The sequence below is a fragment of the Gallus gallus genome, chromosome 4 (assembly GCF_016699485.2).
Source record: "Gallus gallus isolate bGalGal1 chromosome 4, bGalGal1.mat.broiler.GRCg7b, whole genome shotgun sequence".
In the NCBI taxonomy this organism is placed as follows: domain Eukaryota; kingdom Metazoa; phylum Chordata; class Aves; order Galliformes; family Phasianidae; genus Gallus; species Gallus gallus.
The window spans coordinates 77,006,098-77,026,034 of NC_052535.1; the positions used below are offsets into that span (position 1 = coordinate 77,006,098).

Below are 19,937 nucleotides of genomic sequence, written 5' to 3' on the forward strand. Positions count from 1 at the left end.
CAGCAGCAGGGAGAAAACCAGGACCGTCCATTTGACTTGCAATTAAACTGCTGAAGAAATGATTACTTCTTCTAATCCTAATTTCAGGCCATCCTCTTCCACTGAACCCTTCTTTAAGTGAGTTTTTTTGCTGAGGAGTAGAAGAGTCTGAAGGAATTGGACTGCTCTGTACAGCCAAGTAGCCAAAGTAGCTCTGAGGGTTTAAGAGTTGAACAGAGTTTCTTTCAGTCCTTTGTAGATACCTTGATGAGTTGGTTAACTTGCTCAGCTGAGACTGGTTAATACTTTAAAATGACATTATTAGTGTGTTCTGTTTTAGTTTATCAACTAATTGATGTCTTTAGTTTGATGGAGAAAAAGCAGATACAAATATCATAGAAGTGCTTTTATATTTTTCATTAATATCTCAGTTTTAGTTTTTGGTTATGTTAATGAACTTTTGGACCAAAGAGTTCACATCATGATATAAATTTGTCAAGAGAAAACAAGTTATATGCTTGTTCCACTTGAGATGAGATTTCATGTGCCCCAATCAATCTCTTATTGATAGATGTATTGAGGGAAATTCTTTATTTTAACTTGATTGATTAGTGATATTAAAATATGTGAGGTGGCAAGTGTGAAAAATTTATATAGTCTTACTTTCACTGTCTGGTTTGAAATTGCCATATTGTTGAAGTATAAATAGTCTGAATTCAGTTCTTGGTCAGTTCAAGAAATAGCTAATAAGTTTACTATCAGTAATGATTCTATTTTCTCCTTTGGTAGTAATCAAAGTATGTTATATTTCTTTGCTAAGCAGTCTTTTTTTCTTATAAAATCTAATTTACTATAAAGTTGAGTTGTACTATTAATTTTCTAACTGCCAGTTGAAAGCTGTTTGGCTTGGTAATAATTACTTACAAAAGCTTCCAAATGGAAGAAAAGCTGGGCTGCTGTCAAAGAGGATTTGATACACATGGAACAGTTAAGCAGTAATAAATTGCCTAGTAACTGAGTAATTTCACTCAAATATGTGCCAATCTTGCATCTACACTGGAAAAAATTTGGAAGAAGAACTGAAGTGATGTCTGAAATCGCTTAATGCTGGAGTTTTATTATAATAACAATAATACTGACTTGGCCTGATCTTTGAACATTTAAGGCTTGTTTTTATATCCCGGTGAATGACTTCATGTTCACTTATAATTTTTGTTGTGGGAGAGCTCCCAAAGGGATCTGTCTGTAGGAGAAACTCAGTGTCTCCAATCCACTATTGCATCTTCTGGAATCAGCAATGAAGTCAGGCGTGGAAGGGCCCTGGAAGTGACCTGGGCTGGCTGTGTTAGAAGCAGGTAATTGAGAGCATCGGATGAAAGTATCACACCTAAGAGGGGAGCCAGCTTTATAACATGGCTGTTTGATATGAAATCAACAGAAGCATTCCAGTAGAAATGGTGTGTATAGATTGATTGAGAATGTTGGAGTGAATCCTTTGAGGAGGTGTTATTTATTAGTTAAATGCTTTTTATAGGAACAAGAAGTTTTTTATAGCTCATTTCCATGGCTTTGTGAATTATATTACTTTTGCATTCTTTTGAGATAACTGTTTCAGGAACTGCTATATAAAAGATAAGGCTCTTTGCTTGATGTTGTAGTATGTCAGGATTTCCTATTTTTGGAAGAAATGACTTGTCCAACTATACCTAGTTCACAAGATGCTGTAGCATGATTAAGTATAGACACAATTACAAATGTATCAGACACTTCAGTGTGCTACAAGAAAACCCAACCATATAATTATAAACTGCATCTCATCTCCTTAGTAAGAAGAACGTGCATCTTTAATAATGTGAAAGATCTACTTTTCCGTATTTAATAGTGATACTGACTCTAATTTTCCTACCCTTCTGAATATTGACAGGGATTCAGCCCCCCGGTGCTCCCGGAGGCTGTAGTTTCATGATGGTTGGTTTTGTGATGAATCCAGTTTACAGCTTGAAGTTACCACCCTTGCCCTGTGGGAAATCAGATTGGTGGCTTGAGCTGGGTAAAAAAGAACGTAGCAAAAAGGAAACAGCTATTTTTATCATGGATCAGCTTACTGAGCTTTGTAATCTCATATGGGCTGCATGGCCTCCTAAGCAGGTGAGGAGCAAATAGTGCCCTGTGGCATGAAGGTGGGAATGAACAACCAGGAATGAGATAGAGTGGCAGTAGTTTTTGAGCTTTGGTGCTGGCATTGGTATGCCTTGAAGCTAAGGCAAGAAGCTTCTGTTGCTGCCTGTAAAAGACAGATGAGAATGACTGCAGCTGGGATTTAAGCAACGTATGAGTCTTCTTAAAATCCTCTGTTTATGAAACTATAAAGAAATTTATTTTTTGGTTGTCAACCCACTACATCTTTTGAATTTTAGGCTGATGATATCATTTAGTAGTGGTCTTAGCATTTAAGTAAAGGTGACTATACCTTTTCCTGGCATGGATAAATTCTGTGATGAGGTGGTAGGTGCATCAAGAATTTGTTAAAATATTTGAGAGATGAAGAGAGGCTGATCCATCTGTGGCTTGCAGATATATTGGACTAGCACCATCTTCTGAATGTTTGCTACATTACAACTTCATGTCTTAGCTAAGGTATTGAAGAACATGTAAAAAGAGATCCCTCAGCTTTGCATTCCAGTAATCATAGTGCAGTGATATATTTTCTACATTTTGTTGAGTTAATGAAACTGTTAAATTGAACATCGTAGAACATCTCTGGCTGAACTAATGAAAAAATCAGATTTTTAAAATGCTTTTATATTTATACTACAAGGAGAAATTATTTTATGGAAAAAAAAAATTGAAACCATTAATTTCTCACAAGTAAATCCAGCTCTGTCAATATAAGCATTTGTTTATGTTGTTTCAGTAATTCTGAAGCAAAAATTTCCATGTGGAATTGGAAGAAGGGTCTGGTAGTATTTTTCTGCCAGCAACTTTTGTTTCATAATGCTTGGGTCAGTTATTAAAGTCCACTATAGGAAAGTTTGGAAACTACTACCAAAATGTTATCTGAAGAGCAGCTTTCTTGACACAACACAATGCAATTAGTTTGCTCAGAGTTCACACGAACATTTAAAAAATGCATATTGCAGTTTTCATAATGTTAACATTTTCTAACAGGATTATGATCAAATAATGTTGTACTTACTGTATGTTGTTCTGTAAAGGGCAGTGTTACGTTTGTGAGGGAAAATATAGATTCTGAATGGCATAACCTTTTCTTCATAATATTGCTGAAACACTAGCAATTAGAAAAATGAAGTACCATTTGCTGCTTGGTTTTTGAGTGTTTGTCCTTAGTTACTGTCGTTACGAAGGATGCTGGTACAAAAAAAAAGAAATATATTTATTACTTGTAGGAACTTCCTCAGAAGGAAATGAGAAGTGAGAAGAAATGCTGCAGCTGGAGTTTCACAAATACAACATAATTATTACATACTTTTATCTGGGTTTTAGTTGAGTTTCAGTGCTTAATTAACAGCATTGCCATCTCTGAGATGGTCTCCATAATGCTATTACTGTATCACTGCTCATTCCATTTGCCATTTCATTGTCTAGTGCCAGTGTGTCAGGGTGGACTTCTACATCCAGTCTGTGGATGATGTGTTGTTGCTGGGCATCCTCAGTTGTGGTATGTTTGACTATAGGTTGATTTGTTTTGTTTTGCTTTCTCAGTTTTATTTGGTAAATAGGTCATTCCCAGCTGTGTTTGAGTACAATGCTGATTGTTGTGACTGCCCAGTGATTGTATAACCAGGTTGATATGGTAAGGAAAATCAGCTGGAGGTGTTCTCCTGCGATGGCTACTCTCTTATCTTAAGGAAATAGCAATTTGTAAAGACCTTTGAGTCCAATTTAACATCTTTAACTTAAAAAGGAAGAAAACCTAATTGCTGTTACAGTCCTAATTGGCACAAGGGTTAGGAAGCCTGGACACAAGCATTAAAGAAGATGAAAGACGATTTAGTGCATAAAGCAGTAAAATTGCTTCAGTGAAGTAAAATGCTTCAGTGAAACTTCATGTGATCTTAGGCAAGCCTTTATGTTTATTTTTTCATTCATGTTTCATTTTTCATTTGTAGAAATAAGAATAGCGTTTGCCCAATTTACTCGGAAAAGAATTAGGCAGCGCGCTATCTGTAATTGCAGAGTTCTTATAAATGAAGGCAGTAAGGGCTGTGTCAGAATCTGACTGGCTAGATAAAAAGCAATAGCGAGCAGTCTTACTTCTGGAGTGATTTATAATCTTAGCACACATTTCTTTGCAGAAGGTAAAATCTGATTAACCCAAGGTGTGAAATTAAAGAGCATTAAAGCCCTGTGAGATAATGCTTTTGAGAGACGAAAGCATTAATCTGCTCAGGCCAGCCTGATCATACTCCATAACATTGCAGACAAAGCATTTCATCTTCTTTCATTCACATTCCCACTTCAAGTGTGAAACTTACCCTAAAGGTGTGTTTGTATAGATACGTACACTGCAGACAGCAGAGATACATGGTAAATTAATCTGCGGAGGTCTGTGCTGCAACATCTATGCTCCTTGTGCCCAGATTAGTGCATTTAAAGTTAATTGGCTCCTCTCTTTGTGATGGCTCTGTCTGCAGTACAGATGTATCTTCAGGGTACGTGGTCACTTGAGTTGCAGGGTAAGCAGGTGACTTCAAGACACAGCTCTCCTCCTCCTCTCTTGCTTTCTTTGCTGTAGTGATACCTTTTCATACAGAAAGGAAAATAAAGCAAAAAAAAAAAAAAGTTGTTATAATGAAGTTTTAATTGCAAGATGATACTATAAGGTAACTTCATCTGTTTTTTTTTTTTTTTTTGTTTGTTTGTTTCATAATATACTTTTTGACTACTTTCCTTGTTTCCAAAAGCATATTCATTAGGGGTAAGGATGAGGATGATCAGTGCTTAACAGAGGGGATCACGTAGTAGTGCAGTCTTACTCTGTTCAGTCAAATGAAAAATGGTGGCAAAAATTTCTGCCAAGAATTTATTGAAAAATGAAAATGGGAAATGTCTAGCTGAGAAAAAAATATTATTTTATTCTATTTAATTGTCCCTTCAAGCTGTGTAAATCATTCATCTATCATCTTAGTTTTGAAAAGAAACTTGGGTGTGTAATTTTTTTTTCTTCCCCCTCTCCTTCAAAAAATTTTTTACTTTGGTATGAAAAGATGCCTGCTGTTTGCATTTGCAAAGGTTAACATATCTTTGTAAAAAATGACCTGTCATCTACCAAACGTTATATGTGCTTATTGTTAGGCGAGGATCCTGTCCCATTGTTTCAGTGTGCTGAAATCTGTTTTAAATCTTGGAGATGTTAACCCGATTAGCCTTTCTGAGCTTTAGAAAATATGCTGTTGTCCTTTATTGTTTACCAATATTTGAAAGTCTCAATTCATATAGCAGATTTTTATGTAGGAATCTTAATATAAAGACAGGAGCTTCCACCTTAAACATAAATCAAAGAGATTTATAAATACATTGTTTCTTATTACTTCTGAATTAGAAAAGATGTTAGAATTGTCAACCTGATTTTACTGTGTGATTTGCCCATATGCTAAGAAGCTCATTACAGATTTTGAGTTTTTGTTTGTTGTTCCTTGAGAGGAAGGAGGATTCCAAATAGGTTCTGTAGAAATAAATGGAGGCCCATAGGAGGTGTATGTGAAAACAGGCAAACCTCACTTCAAGGGCAAGATGCTGCTGTGCTTTTAACTGAGGAGACTTGGAAATTGTCCACTCTATCTTCCCCATATTGAGCATACATTCTTTATCTTGTCTGTGTAGAAACTTGTGTTTTGGTTTTGCAAGAGCTCTGGACATGTATTTGGCACTTATAAGGTTATATTTTTCTTCAGTAATTGACATACATATTTGTTGATAATTTTAGTTTTTTAGAGGAGGAAGTGTTAAAATGCTTTGTGTAAATCACAAGAGTTTTTAAGCTTTTTTTTTTTTCTGCTTTCTGGAACCGTCGATTTCCTGTTAGAACTGGAAATGTTAAGTATAGTGTTTTAAGTATTAAAGTGCAGCACCAACTATTATTATTCTCCCTTAGCAAGTCTTCTAATATAACATGTGATTTGTTACTACATCCTCATAGGGAAGCATCAGCAGCAGAGTGTACATGACAGTGAGAAAGTAAACACATGCTTGCAATCAAATTAATGTATTTCATCTGTCTTCAACTAATAACAATCTGTCATGCTATCTATCTGAGAAGGGGCATAAACAGTTTATTTTGTGTTTGGAATAACTTCCTGGAGGTAGTTAATGTGACATGTAGTTTGTCTGACATGAGCATAACCAGATCAACACTCTAGATGTTTTCTTGATAACCTAAAAAAATTACTGAGAAAATCTGTACTTGGAACTATATTTATATTTTCCTTGAGCTTCCTTAAATCAGAGTCGTGGTATAGTTTTCAGGACTTCCATGAAAGGGTTTTCTTTTCTTGGCAGCTATACAATTTTAGTGTGAGAAAAAGATTGAAAGTACTAAAAAAATTTAGCTACAAGAAGTTGCAGTTTGCACTCTGGCATTTATGCTTGGATTTCTTGAAAACGGTGTGCAAAATTAATTGGAAAGTACCTAATCAAAACTGATCTTTAATAAAGCTAGATCTCAAACTGTTAAAGTTTGATAATACTGCAGCCTCGCTGCAGTTTGTCAGATGAACTGAATTGATTATAATTTCTGCATAATTCTAGTTCTTATAGTATTATATCAGTTACTAATTAGTCATAATTAGTAATAAGATCAGAAATATTATATCAGATAATTTTATTATTTGTAGAGAAAGAGCTTTAGTGTCTAATTAGAAAATGAAAGTGCCCTTGCTTGAAGTTCTAAGTAATCTATTCAAATACTCATGGAAAAGGAAGGCTCAATTAACTAGCTCCATCCTTCAGTGGGAAAGCAGTAGGTTACTGGTAAGCTGTGCAATAAAAAGCCGGGGAGGGTTTTTGCTTTTTTCTCTATTTTCTTTGGAATGATGGCAGAACTAGAAGAGAAGCTGGGTAGTATTGCTTATGGCACAGGAGGCCTGAGAGGGGCTCTTCGTGGCCAGAGCTGCTCCCAGTGTGCATCAGGATTTCTGTTTTATTCTTTGGAATAAAATCTTACAGAAATCTCCTTTTATTCCCCTATTCAGACACTTCTGCTTTTGCACAGGTGAAGCAGTCTTTACACTCTGCGATTAAACTGACTGCTTGTTGAGCAGCAATGCTGCATGAAGACAATACCGTATAAATGTTGTCTTCATGGCTCTGTTAGGTTTTCAGGTGCTCAAACCAGGTTTGTTCTTAAGAAGCGAGGCTGAAATTATAACAAAAATAGGATGAAAAAGTCACCATATACAGTCCCCCCTTTTTTTTATGACCCTGGAGTATTTTCAGAAGGGAAAATATGTACATAATTTTAAGCACATGTAAATCAAATTAATAAATTATTAAAGCATTTTACTTGTCATGTCTGTGTGGGCTAATCGTGATAGCTCATTATTTAAACATTATGTAATTGTATACCTTGTGTGAACAGCTGCAAATACTTTGCAGAAAGATTTGTATTTCGTTTTTCACAGCATACTGTAAAAGAATATATTTTTGTGCACTACCAGAGATTAATATAGGTGTTTACTCATAACTTTCAAACTACCCTTAATTACCTTAAAATATGAAAGTTATAATATGTGTGATAATTACGAAGCAAGGCAGTTGTGAATTCATTTATGTTAATACAGATTTTAATGATAAATGCAGTAAATATCAATAAGTAAGTTCAGCTTAAAAGAAGAACTCTCCCTTTATAACAGATTGCCTTGTAGTTGTTCCACTTGCAAGCTTTGAAAGACTCAGATTTGGGTGGAGAGGCGTCGTTTTACTGAAACACTCTGAGCTATATCTTTAAAGTTTCTTTTCAAACAGATGCTTTAGCTAATGGTTAGATTAGTTATCACTGGAATAATAAGTAAAATGACCTTATAGTGCCTTACAGTTTGTGAATGCAATCTCACAATCCAGAAGAAAAGCCAGCAAACTACTACACTCAGACTTGCTTAACATTCATTATGCCTGCCACTCAGCTGTTTATGATATTCTGAACAAGTACTGTCACTATTTTTTCAGCTGCTTGGAAGTATCTGTTCTAGTCATTTGTGTTTCTTCCAAAATTACCTGAAAGAAAGCTTACTGCAAAAAATCAATGCTTTCTGACCTTAAAAACACTGTGAATTTACATGGAACTATTCTCTAGTGATGTTATGAAGGAAGACACTGGCCGTCCTGTGGGAAAGGCACAAGTAGCAGCCTTTATACTGTGCGTAAATGATGCTCTGGTGTCTTTTAGAGTATGTGCAGTTACTTGCTTGGGTAACAATATTTAAATCAAAGTGAACTACTGTTAGATTTCTGACATTTTGAAAGGTAATGAAACCAGAACATTCATCATTTCCCTGATTAATGATACTTTAAAGTACTTACTGGCTTTTTGTCTGTCCCAGTTGAGTTATAACTATTGTTACACATATTTATTGTTACCATAATTTTAAGACAAAACAGCTCTGGGCTTTGATATCACACTTTATTACTTGAAGCAGTTCTAGTGACCTAATTGTATTTGTGGTAGTTCGTTTTAGTGGAAAGGATGAAATGAGCCAGCACTTACATTGCCTGGCATTGGTTTTTCACCTGTGTGTTGTATTGAAATGGAAATCATGGAAGCATAATATGCCAAACTACTATGGACCCACCAGCAGAAACTTTTTGCAAACCTCTGTTATCTTAGAGGAAATAGCATAAGATAAATAAATTTGGTATTAGTTTATTTAGCATTAATAGTTTGAGAATCTCAAGACAAAAATAGCAGAACATTTCAATCGAGACTGAGCTGATGTTGAATGTGTATGTGTAGTGGAGGTTGTAAATCACCCACTTCCTAGTGTCCTTGCATTCCCTTGCTGCTAGGCAAAAACTGAAATGTCTGTGGCTTACTCCTAATTTCTCATGTAAAATTATACAGGAATGTGACTTACAGTTGATTATTTATGCTGTCTCAAGAGCTTGCTCAGAATTTTTACCAGTCATTTTCATTCCTTGCCTTGCAGACAATTGTTTAAAATATTCTTGTACTGTTTTCTTTCCTCTTTATTGTAGCGTTGTTTATCAGCTTTTCACTGCAATTAAGCGATATATATCAGCAGTTCAAAGAATGATGAAAAAGTAGTTTCTCTGTCACCTGAAGATGTGAGCTAATCTAGTCTCTATAGTCCCAGTTTAAGCCCACAATTTTGTTCTTGTCATCTTTGAATTCTCGCTTGCTCCACAGAGGTGACTGTGATGTTCTTTGACTTTCTTCCTTATCTAGATTCTGCAGTTTTCTTCTTATTTCCTTCTTTTCATGCCTTCAGCAATGCTTTGGATGGACCGTTTGGGACTTCCATGAGAGGGAGATTCAGACTCTTCTTTTTTCACCTCTCTGGATCTATGCTTCGTCTCCTACAAATCAAGATTGAACTCTCCAGAGTTTGTGAAAAGCAAGTCTTACAGTGAGCCTTATCTCTTGCTGCAGCAGACACTGATCTGTTCTAGTTTCTTCTTTTGGGGGAGAGTTTCATTTGCATCTCCCAGGCTAGGGGGAAGTAATTCATGAATTTCCAGTCTATTTTTGTTGTGCCGGTATCCTTATGTGGTATCTGTACATACTACACATGTGGATCTGTTACTTGAGAAGCCACAATTATTTTGCTAGCCTCAGTTGAAGTGACTCTTCCCACCAGACAAGCTTGAAGACCAAATAAATATTCTTGCTATATTCTGTAAAACTTATCCATTTGGGTCTTGCTTTAGCTTTTAATGAGCAGAAAAACATTATTTATTGATAAGGATAGCACCATTTGTAGGCAAGCGCTTGAACCGAAGTAACAGTTTGTAATGTCACATCCAGGCTGGATGTGGCTCTGGGCAGCCTTGTCTAGTGGTTGGCGGCCCTGCACGTGTGATCATTTTGGTCCTTTTCAACCCAGGACATTCTGTGATTTTATGAATATTTGTTTATTTTAGGATCTCACTGTTTGTGAATAGTTAAAGTTCTTTTTCCTTTGCAAACAAAATCCTTGTGTCTTCTTTTGACGTCTCCTTGTGGTTTCTAGCCATCAACTTAAGTTATCCTTGGTAAAAACAGAGCTATTAATTTCCTCCTGCTGTTGTCATCTTCCTCATTTGCTTCAGATGAGTAGGGTGACCGAACAGTCTGGTGTGGAAATGTCCGTCTCTTTTGGCCTTTCTCTAAATGTTTGTGTTTGATATAAGTCCAAATCTTTTTTTCATGACCTTCATTAGTTATGGCCTATCATAATCATTACCATGGTTAAAATGTTCATCTTTTGCATCTTAATTGCTGAAATTCCTTTTTATTGGCAAGCGCAATGTTATCTAGTCATTTGGAATATTCAGCAAAATCATTTTCCTGGTTTATAAAATCATACTGTATTTATGTTTGATTCTCTTCTTTCTAGCCAAAAGTTATTTGTCTTTGCCTTTAAGCTTTTCATGGCTTAAGTACATCCTTGTATCATCCTTCATCCCAAAGACACCTATTCCTACTGCTGAGTGATTCATTGTACCAGCCCATGTAGGCCAGCTATGAGGTTTTTTTTGGTTTTTTTTTTCCTCCTTATGAAGTTCCTACATTTCTTATGAACACCTATTTAGAAAATAAGCTTTCTCCTCCAGATCTCTCCTATAGTCTTTTCTCTGACATGTCTAAATAAAATCTGGACAAGAGTTATGTCCTGTTAGCTATGCATTCTGCTTATTCTGCTGACAAACATCAGATGTTCAAAGAAATAAAAATAATGAAAAAAAAAAACCCTAGAGGGTAATTATTTGCTGCATTTTAGCTGATCTTCAGTAACTGTCTATGATTGTGCCCCACAGCTTTTCGTGATTAAATATTTATTAACACTTGAAATCTTTTTCTTGTATCAAAACTGTGCCCTCTTTCATTGAGGGCTAATGCTCCTAACATGAATTGCCTTGTGTTTACTGTGAGCTGAGTGTGCACATATGGACAGTTACCTGGCAGTTATCTTCTGTAACAGTAACTGCACAGTTCACAGCAGACTGCCCAGAATTCAGAAGCCATGGGATGAAATACTCCTAAATGGGAAGAGGAACTGAGAATTTCACAAATTTCAGAAACACAGTTTTACCCTGATTTTTACTTCTGGTCTGTTAGATTCTGAGATCGTGCATGCTTTAATTTCTCTTCTGTTGTAAAATATAAGCTCCGCTGACCATATTTTATTCTTAATATTTCCTCAAATAGAAAATAAGAGGCATTTTGGGATATGATTTCTTACAAGGCAGAATATTTTCTTCTTGAAAATTCATTTACCTTTTGTATGCTCTTGTGTTCCTGTGACCTCTGTTCTTTTCTTCTTGGGAAAGAGAGATTGAGAGAAAAATTGTTATTTGTGAGTTGGTTTTATAGGCATACTTTATAAGTATGCCGTGGTCTTAACAGAGAGATGGTGTAAATATGATCAGTGATTGACTTCTTAGTTGTAACTGTATGTAGATATTTTTTAGTTTCAGTACAGATGTGAGGGTAAGGTTCCTTTAAAACCTTGTTAAATAAAAATAAAGGAAATATATATTGATTTTTTTTTTTTTCCCCCAAAGAGTAATCGCAGTGTTGTGTTTTCCAGGCTGCACTTAAAGCTAATATATGAAGAGTAAAATGAATAGCTTATAGTGATACAGTTTAGAGAGTATGCTGTATTTTTTTTTTCTTAAAAGCATTTCAACAGTGGCTCTCTCCTGGTAGTTATTTTTAAGAGAAAGAAGTTAAACAACTGTTACATAGACTGTATGAGGCTTTTTATTGAATTTGGGATTTATCTTAATAAATGTTTGTTCTTCCTATTTTTTGTAAAACTGTATATTCTACATTTAATATGATGAAGTACTGTACTACAAACGTTAGTGTTAATAGCTTAGTATTTTAGTCCTTCACAAATTAATGCCTGTGGTAACTGGATGATTTTAGGCCTGTTCTTATAAACAAGGCCTTACTGATGTGCGAGGAACAGTAATATGTGGCAAAAACTCCACGTTAACCAAAGTAAGCAGTATAAATGGGGTGTAGGAATCCCTTGTTAGACTAAAAATCTCCAAGAGAAAATCTCCAGAGCCTACAAATTAAAGACCTCCAATATCATTTTAAAATAAAGCCTTTTATGTAGTATGAGAGCATTTTTTTCAGCTGATAATCAAATGACACTATTATGCAGGCTTACTAGATTTGCAAATTTACAAGTTTTTACAAGTCAGTTGGGTCCCTTCCTCAGGAAATCAGTTTAAGTTTTTTTTTCCTGTATTGACTCAAAGAGCCTGGTTGTCCTTAAATCCTTCTGAATATATTTGCCTTATAATTTGACGGCAGAGAGTCAACACCCTTATAGGAACTGTAATGCAATAAAAAGAGAAACTTTTCAATATAGTTTCCAGTTACCTTAGGATCAGATTTGGAAAAGCTGGAATGTGCACAATAAAACCTGTGCAAGACCTGAGCTCCATGTTGTGTTGTAGGCAACGAGTGCTTTTTAACATAAAATACCATTTGAAAGCTTTACTTTGCTTCCAGTGGTTATAAAATGCTAAAAATGAAAATGTGCTGGAACGTGGAATTGAAGACTTCATATAAAATAACTAACCATCAATGTTTTTATTCAGTTCATTTTTTTATTATAGTGAAGTTTTTGCTCTACTGTGTTCTGCAATAAAGTTATTTACAACTTATTTCAAATGGACTTTGTGAACTCTGTGTCTGTAGTTTACGCTGTACTATCATTATACATCATACTTGTAAAAACAAAACAATTTAATTGTCTCACATTCTTTTTTTTCTTTTTGCGTGTAGTTAGTGGGAAAATTGTTACCAATTGCTTGTGTGAGTCCGTAATTTTTTTTTCTTTAGATCAGATAAGAATTTCTTATGTTTTACTGTGCAGTGTTCATTGTGATTTCTTTATTTTTGACATATGATTATAAAAAGAAACCGGCATTAGCATACCTCTGCAAAGAATAAGATGACATCTGATGTATTTCCAATGAATGAGTTTTCTAAGACAGATAACTACATGAAAAGCCTCTGTTGTAGTAATCTCTTTTTTTTCACTTGTTTCTAGTTGACTTGGAGCATATGCGCACAGTGAAAGTTGACAAGCATCAGCGATTTTGTCAGGAAAACAATTTCAGTAGCCATTTTGTGTCAGCCAAGACAGGAGATTCTGTAAGTAAGAAAAATAAACTCTGTCCTGATCTTTCTGCAAATGTATATGTACTTTATTAATTACAGTGTCTTTTCATTTGATTTGTGGGTTGAGGTATAGATCTTAGTATGGAAGTACTCTGGTTTATACATCATCGTGAGAAATGAGGCCTGTTGGATCTCTGCTGTCAGCTTTTGTTCCAGGTGAAGTCTCATCTATAGAGCATCAACACAGAAACTTTTAACAGTTGATAAATTCACAAGATCCTGTTACAATCAAAACTTTTAATATGGGTTCTGAGCCAGAAGATGTTCTCTCTGCGAGTCCATTCAAACTTGAACTTTCTGGTATTTGTAATGCTTTGCTGAACATATTTTAGAATGGTCATTTATCTCAGACCAAACTTAGATACTTATTTTAGTTGGAAGTGTGTGGAAGAAAAGGTTCTCTTTTAGTTGACTCTATCAGTCAGATGAAATCACACTGTATTGTTTTTCTTGATTTCTCTCGCATGACTTTGTGTAAAAAATAAGTCTGTCTCTGTCTCACACGGGCAACATAACTTAATTTATTTGAGTATTACTGAACAGTAAGACCATATCCAATTATGTGGAAGCATAATTCTGTAACACAAATGGCATCACTTGTTGTCTTAAGATATTTGATGAAAGCTCAATTACTTCTACAGTAGACTGCCAGATTTTATAATTTCTGTAATTATTGTGTTATACTGCTGATACAAATGCGGTGAGTCCTGATTCTCCTTAGAGCTTGTGTTAAATCTTTGGCAGGAATTTTTGTTTAAAGTCTGAAAATGTTTTTCTTATGTTAGAAAGAGAAGACAAATTTTATAATACTTCATGCAGTGAAGTTTGCATGTGATGTTCCTTTCTCAAGGAGACAACCATTTTGTGGTAAAGTAGTAGTTTTTATAAGATGGATATAGTCAACATTACAAATTAAGAAGGAATCTTTATTCTGTCTTTTAATTGATGATGTAATTCATGAATTACCACAGCATTCCTCTGTATATGCTAATTGTACTTTTTTTTAACTTACTATTTAAAAACAAAAGTAAATCTCAATGTACCTAAAAGCATTAACCAGAACTTTCTGTTTAAATATCTACTGACAAAAGAAGGTATGAAGAATAGTTTACAGTAGTTCATTTTTAGTTTCGTTGTAGGTTTGAATTAACTCTTTTCACTGTTCAGTGTGCAGTTCATGTATGTGCGTAGTTGTGCCGGGAGGACAGGGTGTTTATTCTGGACAGTGATTTAGGGAGAGGCCTTCCATGGCTGCTCTGGGTATAGACTAGAGGAGTCTTACATGCTCAATTAAGGTAGATGAAGTGATTTGTTTTGTTTACCTTAGATCTTTCCAACAGACTCATTTGCAAAAGATAATTTTATATACATAGAAAAATCTGAATGTCTCCTTAGAGGAGAATTAAACTTCATGAAAGATTTACTGTAGCATAACTGTCGTACTCTCCATTGAACTGCATAACTAGAGCACTGAGCTCCCACCTGGTGCTTTGTGCACAGAACTTCAGCGCAGCAGGGGGTCCGTTCACTACACCCCAGAGCTTGGTTGGGTAGGTCTCTGGAAAAGGTCTGCCCATTTCCTTGCTGTACGGTTGTTAGTAGAGTAGGCTGATAGTAGTCCAAGTAGTTCAGAGAAAGTAAAGTGATTTTGGATGTGACAGTGGCTTGTTGTTTTTGCTACTCATTTGTTTTCAGCTTCCATCTGAGCTGTGAGAAAAAATTGTGTGAATGTTTTTTTTTTATTCTATTTTTTTTTAATTTTTCCTTGACAATGACTGATAACACTTCCACAGGCCTTACCTTCTGGAGTGGCAGCCGTATGGTGAAAAGCACTGTAGGCTGGCAGGTTAGGCTGTGTGCTCAGTTGCACAGCCATGCAGACTGAGCTGTCTGAGCTGTCTGATCCCAAGATGCAGCTTGACAGTCTTAAATTGTTCCTGTTTAATATATTTTGTGTCCTTTAATCAGATTTAAAATGCAGCTCCCTAAACAGTAAGATTGGTGGACTGCATTGAGATGAAGTAAAGGAGTTATTTAAGATAGCCTTCCCACCCAGTGTTATCTGCCAAACCACATCTGAAGTCTAATGGCTAGGCTGCTCCATGCCATGCAACATTTTACTTACTTCTGAGATATTTCTGTTCAATATAACACAGACAATCATTTTTAAGACCCCTGAAATGTATTGTTGCTTGGATTTGATGTTCATAATGTCTTTGAAACATACGCAGCAGAGATTTTGGTGCTGCTGATGCACAGTTCAGTTTTTCTGAATTTCAGAAATTTACGTCTTTATTGCACAATACACTGGTAAAATATTTTTGTGCTAAACATTAGTGAATACCCTTATTCATATTTTATAGCACTGAGAGCAGTATTTGAGAGGTGGGTTGTGTAAAAGCTTGTTTAAACTTAAGCCTCTGGAGGCAGAGTAGAAGTGTTGCCTAACAATCTAGCGTACTGTTCATTTCTCATAGCATTGTTGAGTTATTTTTCCCAATTTTAAACAAAATTGAATGTACCAGATGAGATTGTTCTCAGATCTGTTTTGCACAGGTCACAATTCTCTGTACCTTGTTGTTTACAGTTCAAGAATGGTTTGATATATTTGAAAGAACCTGTAGGATGTCTGTTTTTAATCATTTAAATACAATTTTTTTTTTCCATAGGTCTTCCTGTGTTTTCAGAGAATTGCTGCTGAAATCCTTGGCATCAAATTAAACAAAGCAGAAATGGAACAATCACAGGTAATTTTCCACAAATACGTGTTTTGCTTAAAATTTTATTTAGTATTTAGCAAAAAACCTACAAATCATGTTGCAAATTAATATCTATCCTTTAAAGTGAACTGTACCCATTCTACTAGAGACAGCTAGTTACTATCACAACAGCTTCTTAAAAATATAATAATCTTTATCCATCATGATAAACTTGCAGTAGCAATAAAATGCATGTTCAAAAACTAAAGAAAATAATAGTTTGAGAGCTGTTTGTAATATATATAAAAAATTCTTAGAAATTAATACATCTTTATGTATTTATGCCTTTGGCATGGTCCCTCACCACATCCTTCTCTCTAAATTGGAGAGGTGTGGATTTGAAGGATGGACTGTTTGATGGATTGGGAATTGGCAGGCTGAACGCAGCCAAAGGGTTGTGATCAATGGTTCTGTGTCAGGGTGGAGGCCGGTCACAAGCGGTGTCCCTCAGGGGTCGGTCTTGGGGCCGGTGCTCTTCAACCTCTTTATCAATGACACAGATGATGGCATCGAGTGCACCCTCAGCAAGTTTGCGGATGACACCAAGCTGAGTGGTGCAGTCGATATGTTGGAAGGGAGGGAAGCCATCCAGAGGGACCTGGACAGGCTGGAGAAATGAGCCCATGAAAACCTAATGAGGTTCAGTAAGGCCAAGTGCAGGGTGCTGCACTGGGATTGGAGCAATCCTAGGTATTTATACAAACTGGGGGAAGATCTCCTTGAGAGCAGCCCTGCAGAGAAGGACTTAGGGTCCTGGTAGATGAGAGGCTGGACATGAGCCAGCAGTGTGCACTTGCAGCCCAGAAGGCCAACTGTGTTCTGGTCTGCATTAAAAAAGGGGTGGCCAGCAGTGAGAGGGAGGTGATTGTTCCCCTCTACTCGGCTCTTGTGAGGCCCTATCTGGAGTATTGCGTCCAGGCCTGGGGTCCCCAGTACAGGAAGGATGTGGAGCTCTTGGAGCAGATCGAGAGGAGGGCCACTAAGATGATCAGAGGGCTGGAGCACCTCTCCTATGAAAAAAGGTTAAGGGAACTTGTTTAGCTTGGAGAAGAGAAGGCTCCAGGGAGACCTCATTGTGGCCTTCCAGTACTTGAAGGGAGCACATAAACAGGAAGGGGAACGGCTGTTTACAAGGGTGGATAGTGACAGGACAAGGGGGAATGGTTTTAAACTGGGACAGAGGAGGTTTAGGTTAGATATTAGGAGGAAGTTTTTCACCCAGAGGGTGGTGATGCACAGGAACAGGTTGCCCAAGGAGGTTGTGAATGCCCCATTGCTGGAGGCATTCAAGGCCAGGCTGGATGTGGCTCTGGGCAGCCTGGTCTGGTGGTTGGCAACCCTGCACATAGCAGGGGGGTTGAAACTCCATGATCATTGTGGTCCTTTTCAACCCAGGCCATTCTACGAATTATATTTTTGCAAGTGCAGGTAGCATGAAAGATGCTATATTATCTATACATAAATTACTGATATCTTATGTAGTGTTTATACTGATATCATATTCAGTGTTTATGATTTAACTTTAACTTTGTTTTAAACTTTTGTTTAACTTTGTTTTAAAATTCTTTACATACTAAAACAAAATCATTTTATAACACTAAAAGCTTAAGAGATAGAAGGCATAAGTTTCTGCAAGTGTAAATGTTCTAAATTAATGTTCAGTATAGACGTACTGAACTGAATATGAAAAAAGTACTGTTTCATAGAATCACAGAATCATAGAATGGCCTGGATTGAAAAGGACCACAATGATCATCTAGTTTCAACCCCCTTGCAGGGTCACCAACCACTAGACCAGGCTGCCCTGTATGTCAGTTACAGAGTCAAGAATTAACCACGTGATGTGCTTTGGTTGGTTGATCTCAGATTTTAGTTTTGAGTATGTACCTTTATAATGCAGGATGATGATGCTTTCCTCAGTAAGGTCTGTTTGCCTCAGCATAAGAGCACTATTTCCTACTTGTACATTATCATGTACAAATCAGAAAAAATCTTTTCCTGATGGAGTATACCCATTCTTGACTGACTTGTGGTATCAGGTGTTTGGGTAGCTAATATTGCTTCCTGCCATCTGAAATTACTTTTCTTACTGTGCCCATCCCAAATAATCTCCTCTTAAAGGAACTGTGTAGTCTTTTGCACTTTGTGTTTTTTTCTTTGTGTTGAGTTGGAGGATTTTCTGCCATCTCCTTTGCAGTAAGAAAGGACTGAGAGGACAGTGTTTCCCAGCAATAGGTGGGGAGTCATCGAGAAGCATATTCCCCATCCTCTTATATTGGCTAATAGTGATTTAGAGGTGGGAACACAGCAAATGCATGTCAAAACCTTGCTGCATGTCTTCCTTTGAACTGTAACAGAGCTTTTTACTGTTTCTGAAAAGAATATTTCATGTAATTATTGCATGCAAAATAGTTCTAATGAGAACAGCTTTATGACATTTTAAATTAATAGGAAAAAATGTTTTTTTTTTTTTAATTTAAACTGCAATTTGTTTAACTGTAGTTACTGGAGTTGGATGTTATATATTTAAATCAGTGGATGTTAGGAGAACTAAAATGTGTTAATTGTTGAAATAAGCAAACAAGCAAGAGCTTTTCCAGTATAGCCCCTTTTCCTTTACCACCTCCTCCTGCCAGGTTCCTGCTTCTAAATATAATTTTCCTGACAGGAAGACTGTGAGCACATAAGTTTTAACCAAAGGGTTTTACACAAAACTGTTTCAGAAACCTCAGAAGCAAAGATTATACTACTGAGGCAACCTTTACTATGTAATGTTATTTAGGATTACAATTACTAAACCAAAAAGTGGCTGAGATGACTGACACGGTATCCTAGAATTGCTAGATGCTGTTAAGATTAAATGAGTAGCCCCAGAATAAGTCAAAAAGTTTAGTAAAGGAAACCAAACCAATGGCACAAAACATATATTGTGTACAGGTTGGTCTCCTGCTTTTTGAAATATATAATAAATATGTAATTTCTGAAAGTGTTTCACCACTTCAGTGTTTACAGTGTATGTTGAAGTGGTTCACTACAAAATTGTATTGCAAATAGTAAAATGGCAAAATATACTTACAAGTGAATGCCTGACAAGCAAAGGAAAAGAGTTTCAAAAAGCTATGATTTATAGGTAAGTAAATATTGAGTGTATTTTTTTGGTATTTGTTTACTACTGAGGCACCATTCACCTGCTGTTCTGAACTGTATAATGATTTGTATGTGAATAATTAATTGCATAAAGAGCTCCTTAATTTTTATTTGATTATATAGCTTCTATTGAAGCAGTGGTCTTACACATGTATTGTTGTATCCTGCAAACTAAACTTATAGATAGGTATGCAAATACCTTCAATTAAAATAAGAATATGAGGAAAGAGGCTATACAGAGTATTGTAGCTTTGTAAAGAAAATGTCTATTTTTAAGGTAAGAATCTCTGTGTAGACTTGTCTGAAAAATGCACTACTTTCTAGTTTGAATTGGTGCTGGCTTTAAGTAAGCTTTTTCCTACCTTATTATAAATAATCACCATTTTTAATGGCATTGAATGTATCAATAGAATGTACAATATGTGGATAGGACAAAGTTGATATGCAAATTACGGTAGCAATAACTAAGTTAATATGCATAGTATAAATACTCACTATGGCCCACATGTTACTGTTAATGGGAATCTAAGATGTAGTGATTTAAAAGAAATAATCCAAATTAAAAAAAAAAAAAGAAGAAAAAAAAGAAATAAATCCAGACACAAACAACACAAGCAACAACAAAAGAAAAAGCAAAGCCTGTCAGTGAAGGTGGTTAGAAAAGAAATTTCATT

General features: G+C 35.9%; 1 protein-coding gene across 10 annotated transcripts in view; it reads left to right on the top strand.

The window, feature by feature from the left end:
- RAB28 (RAB28, member RAS oncogene family) overlaps window positions 1–19,937 on the top strand; it is a 61,396-nt gene that overhangs the window by 35,830 nt on the left and 5,629 nt on the right. For 9 of the 10 annotated variants that reach the window (XM_025149702.3, NM_001277923.2, XM_040699037.2 and 6 more), the window contains exons 5-6: window positions 13,227–13,330; window positions 16,027–16,104. In XM_025149702.3, coding sequence (XP_025005470.2) covers window positions 13,227–13,330; window positions 16,027–16,104 — 182 coding nt within the window. Of the gene's footprint in view, window positions 1–13,226; window positions 13,331–16,026; window positions 16,105–18,313; window positions 19,902–19,937 lie in introns of those variants that run through there. The other variant, XM_040699042.2, reaches the window with a different exon arrangement.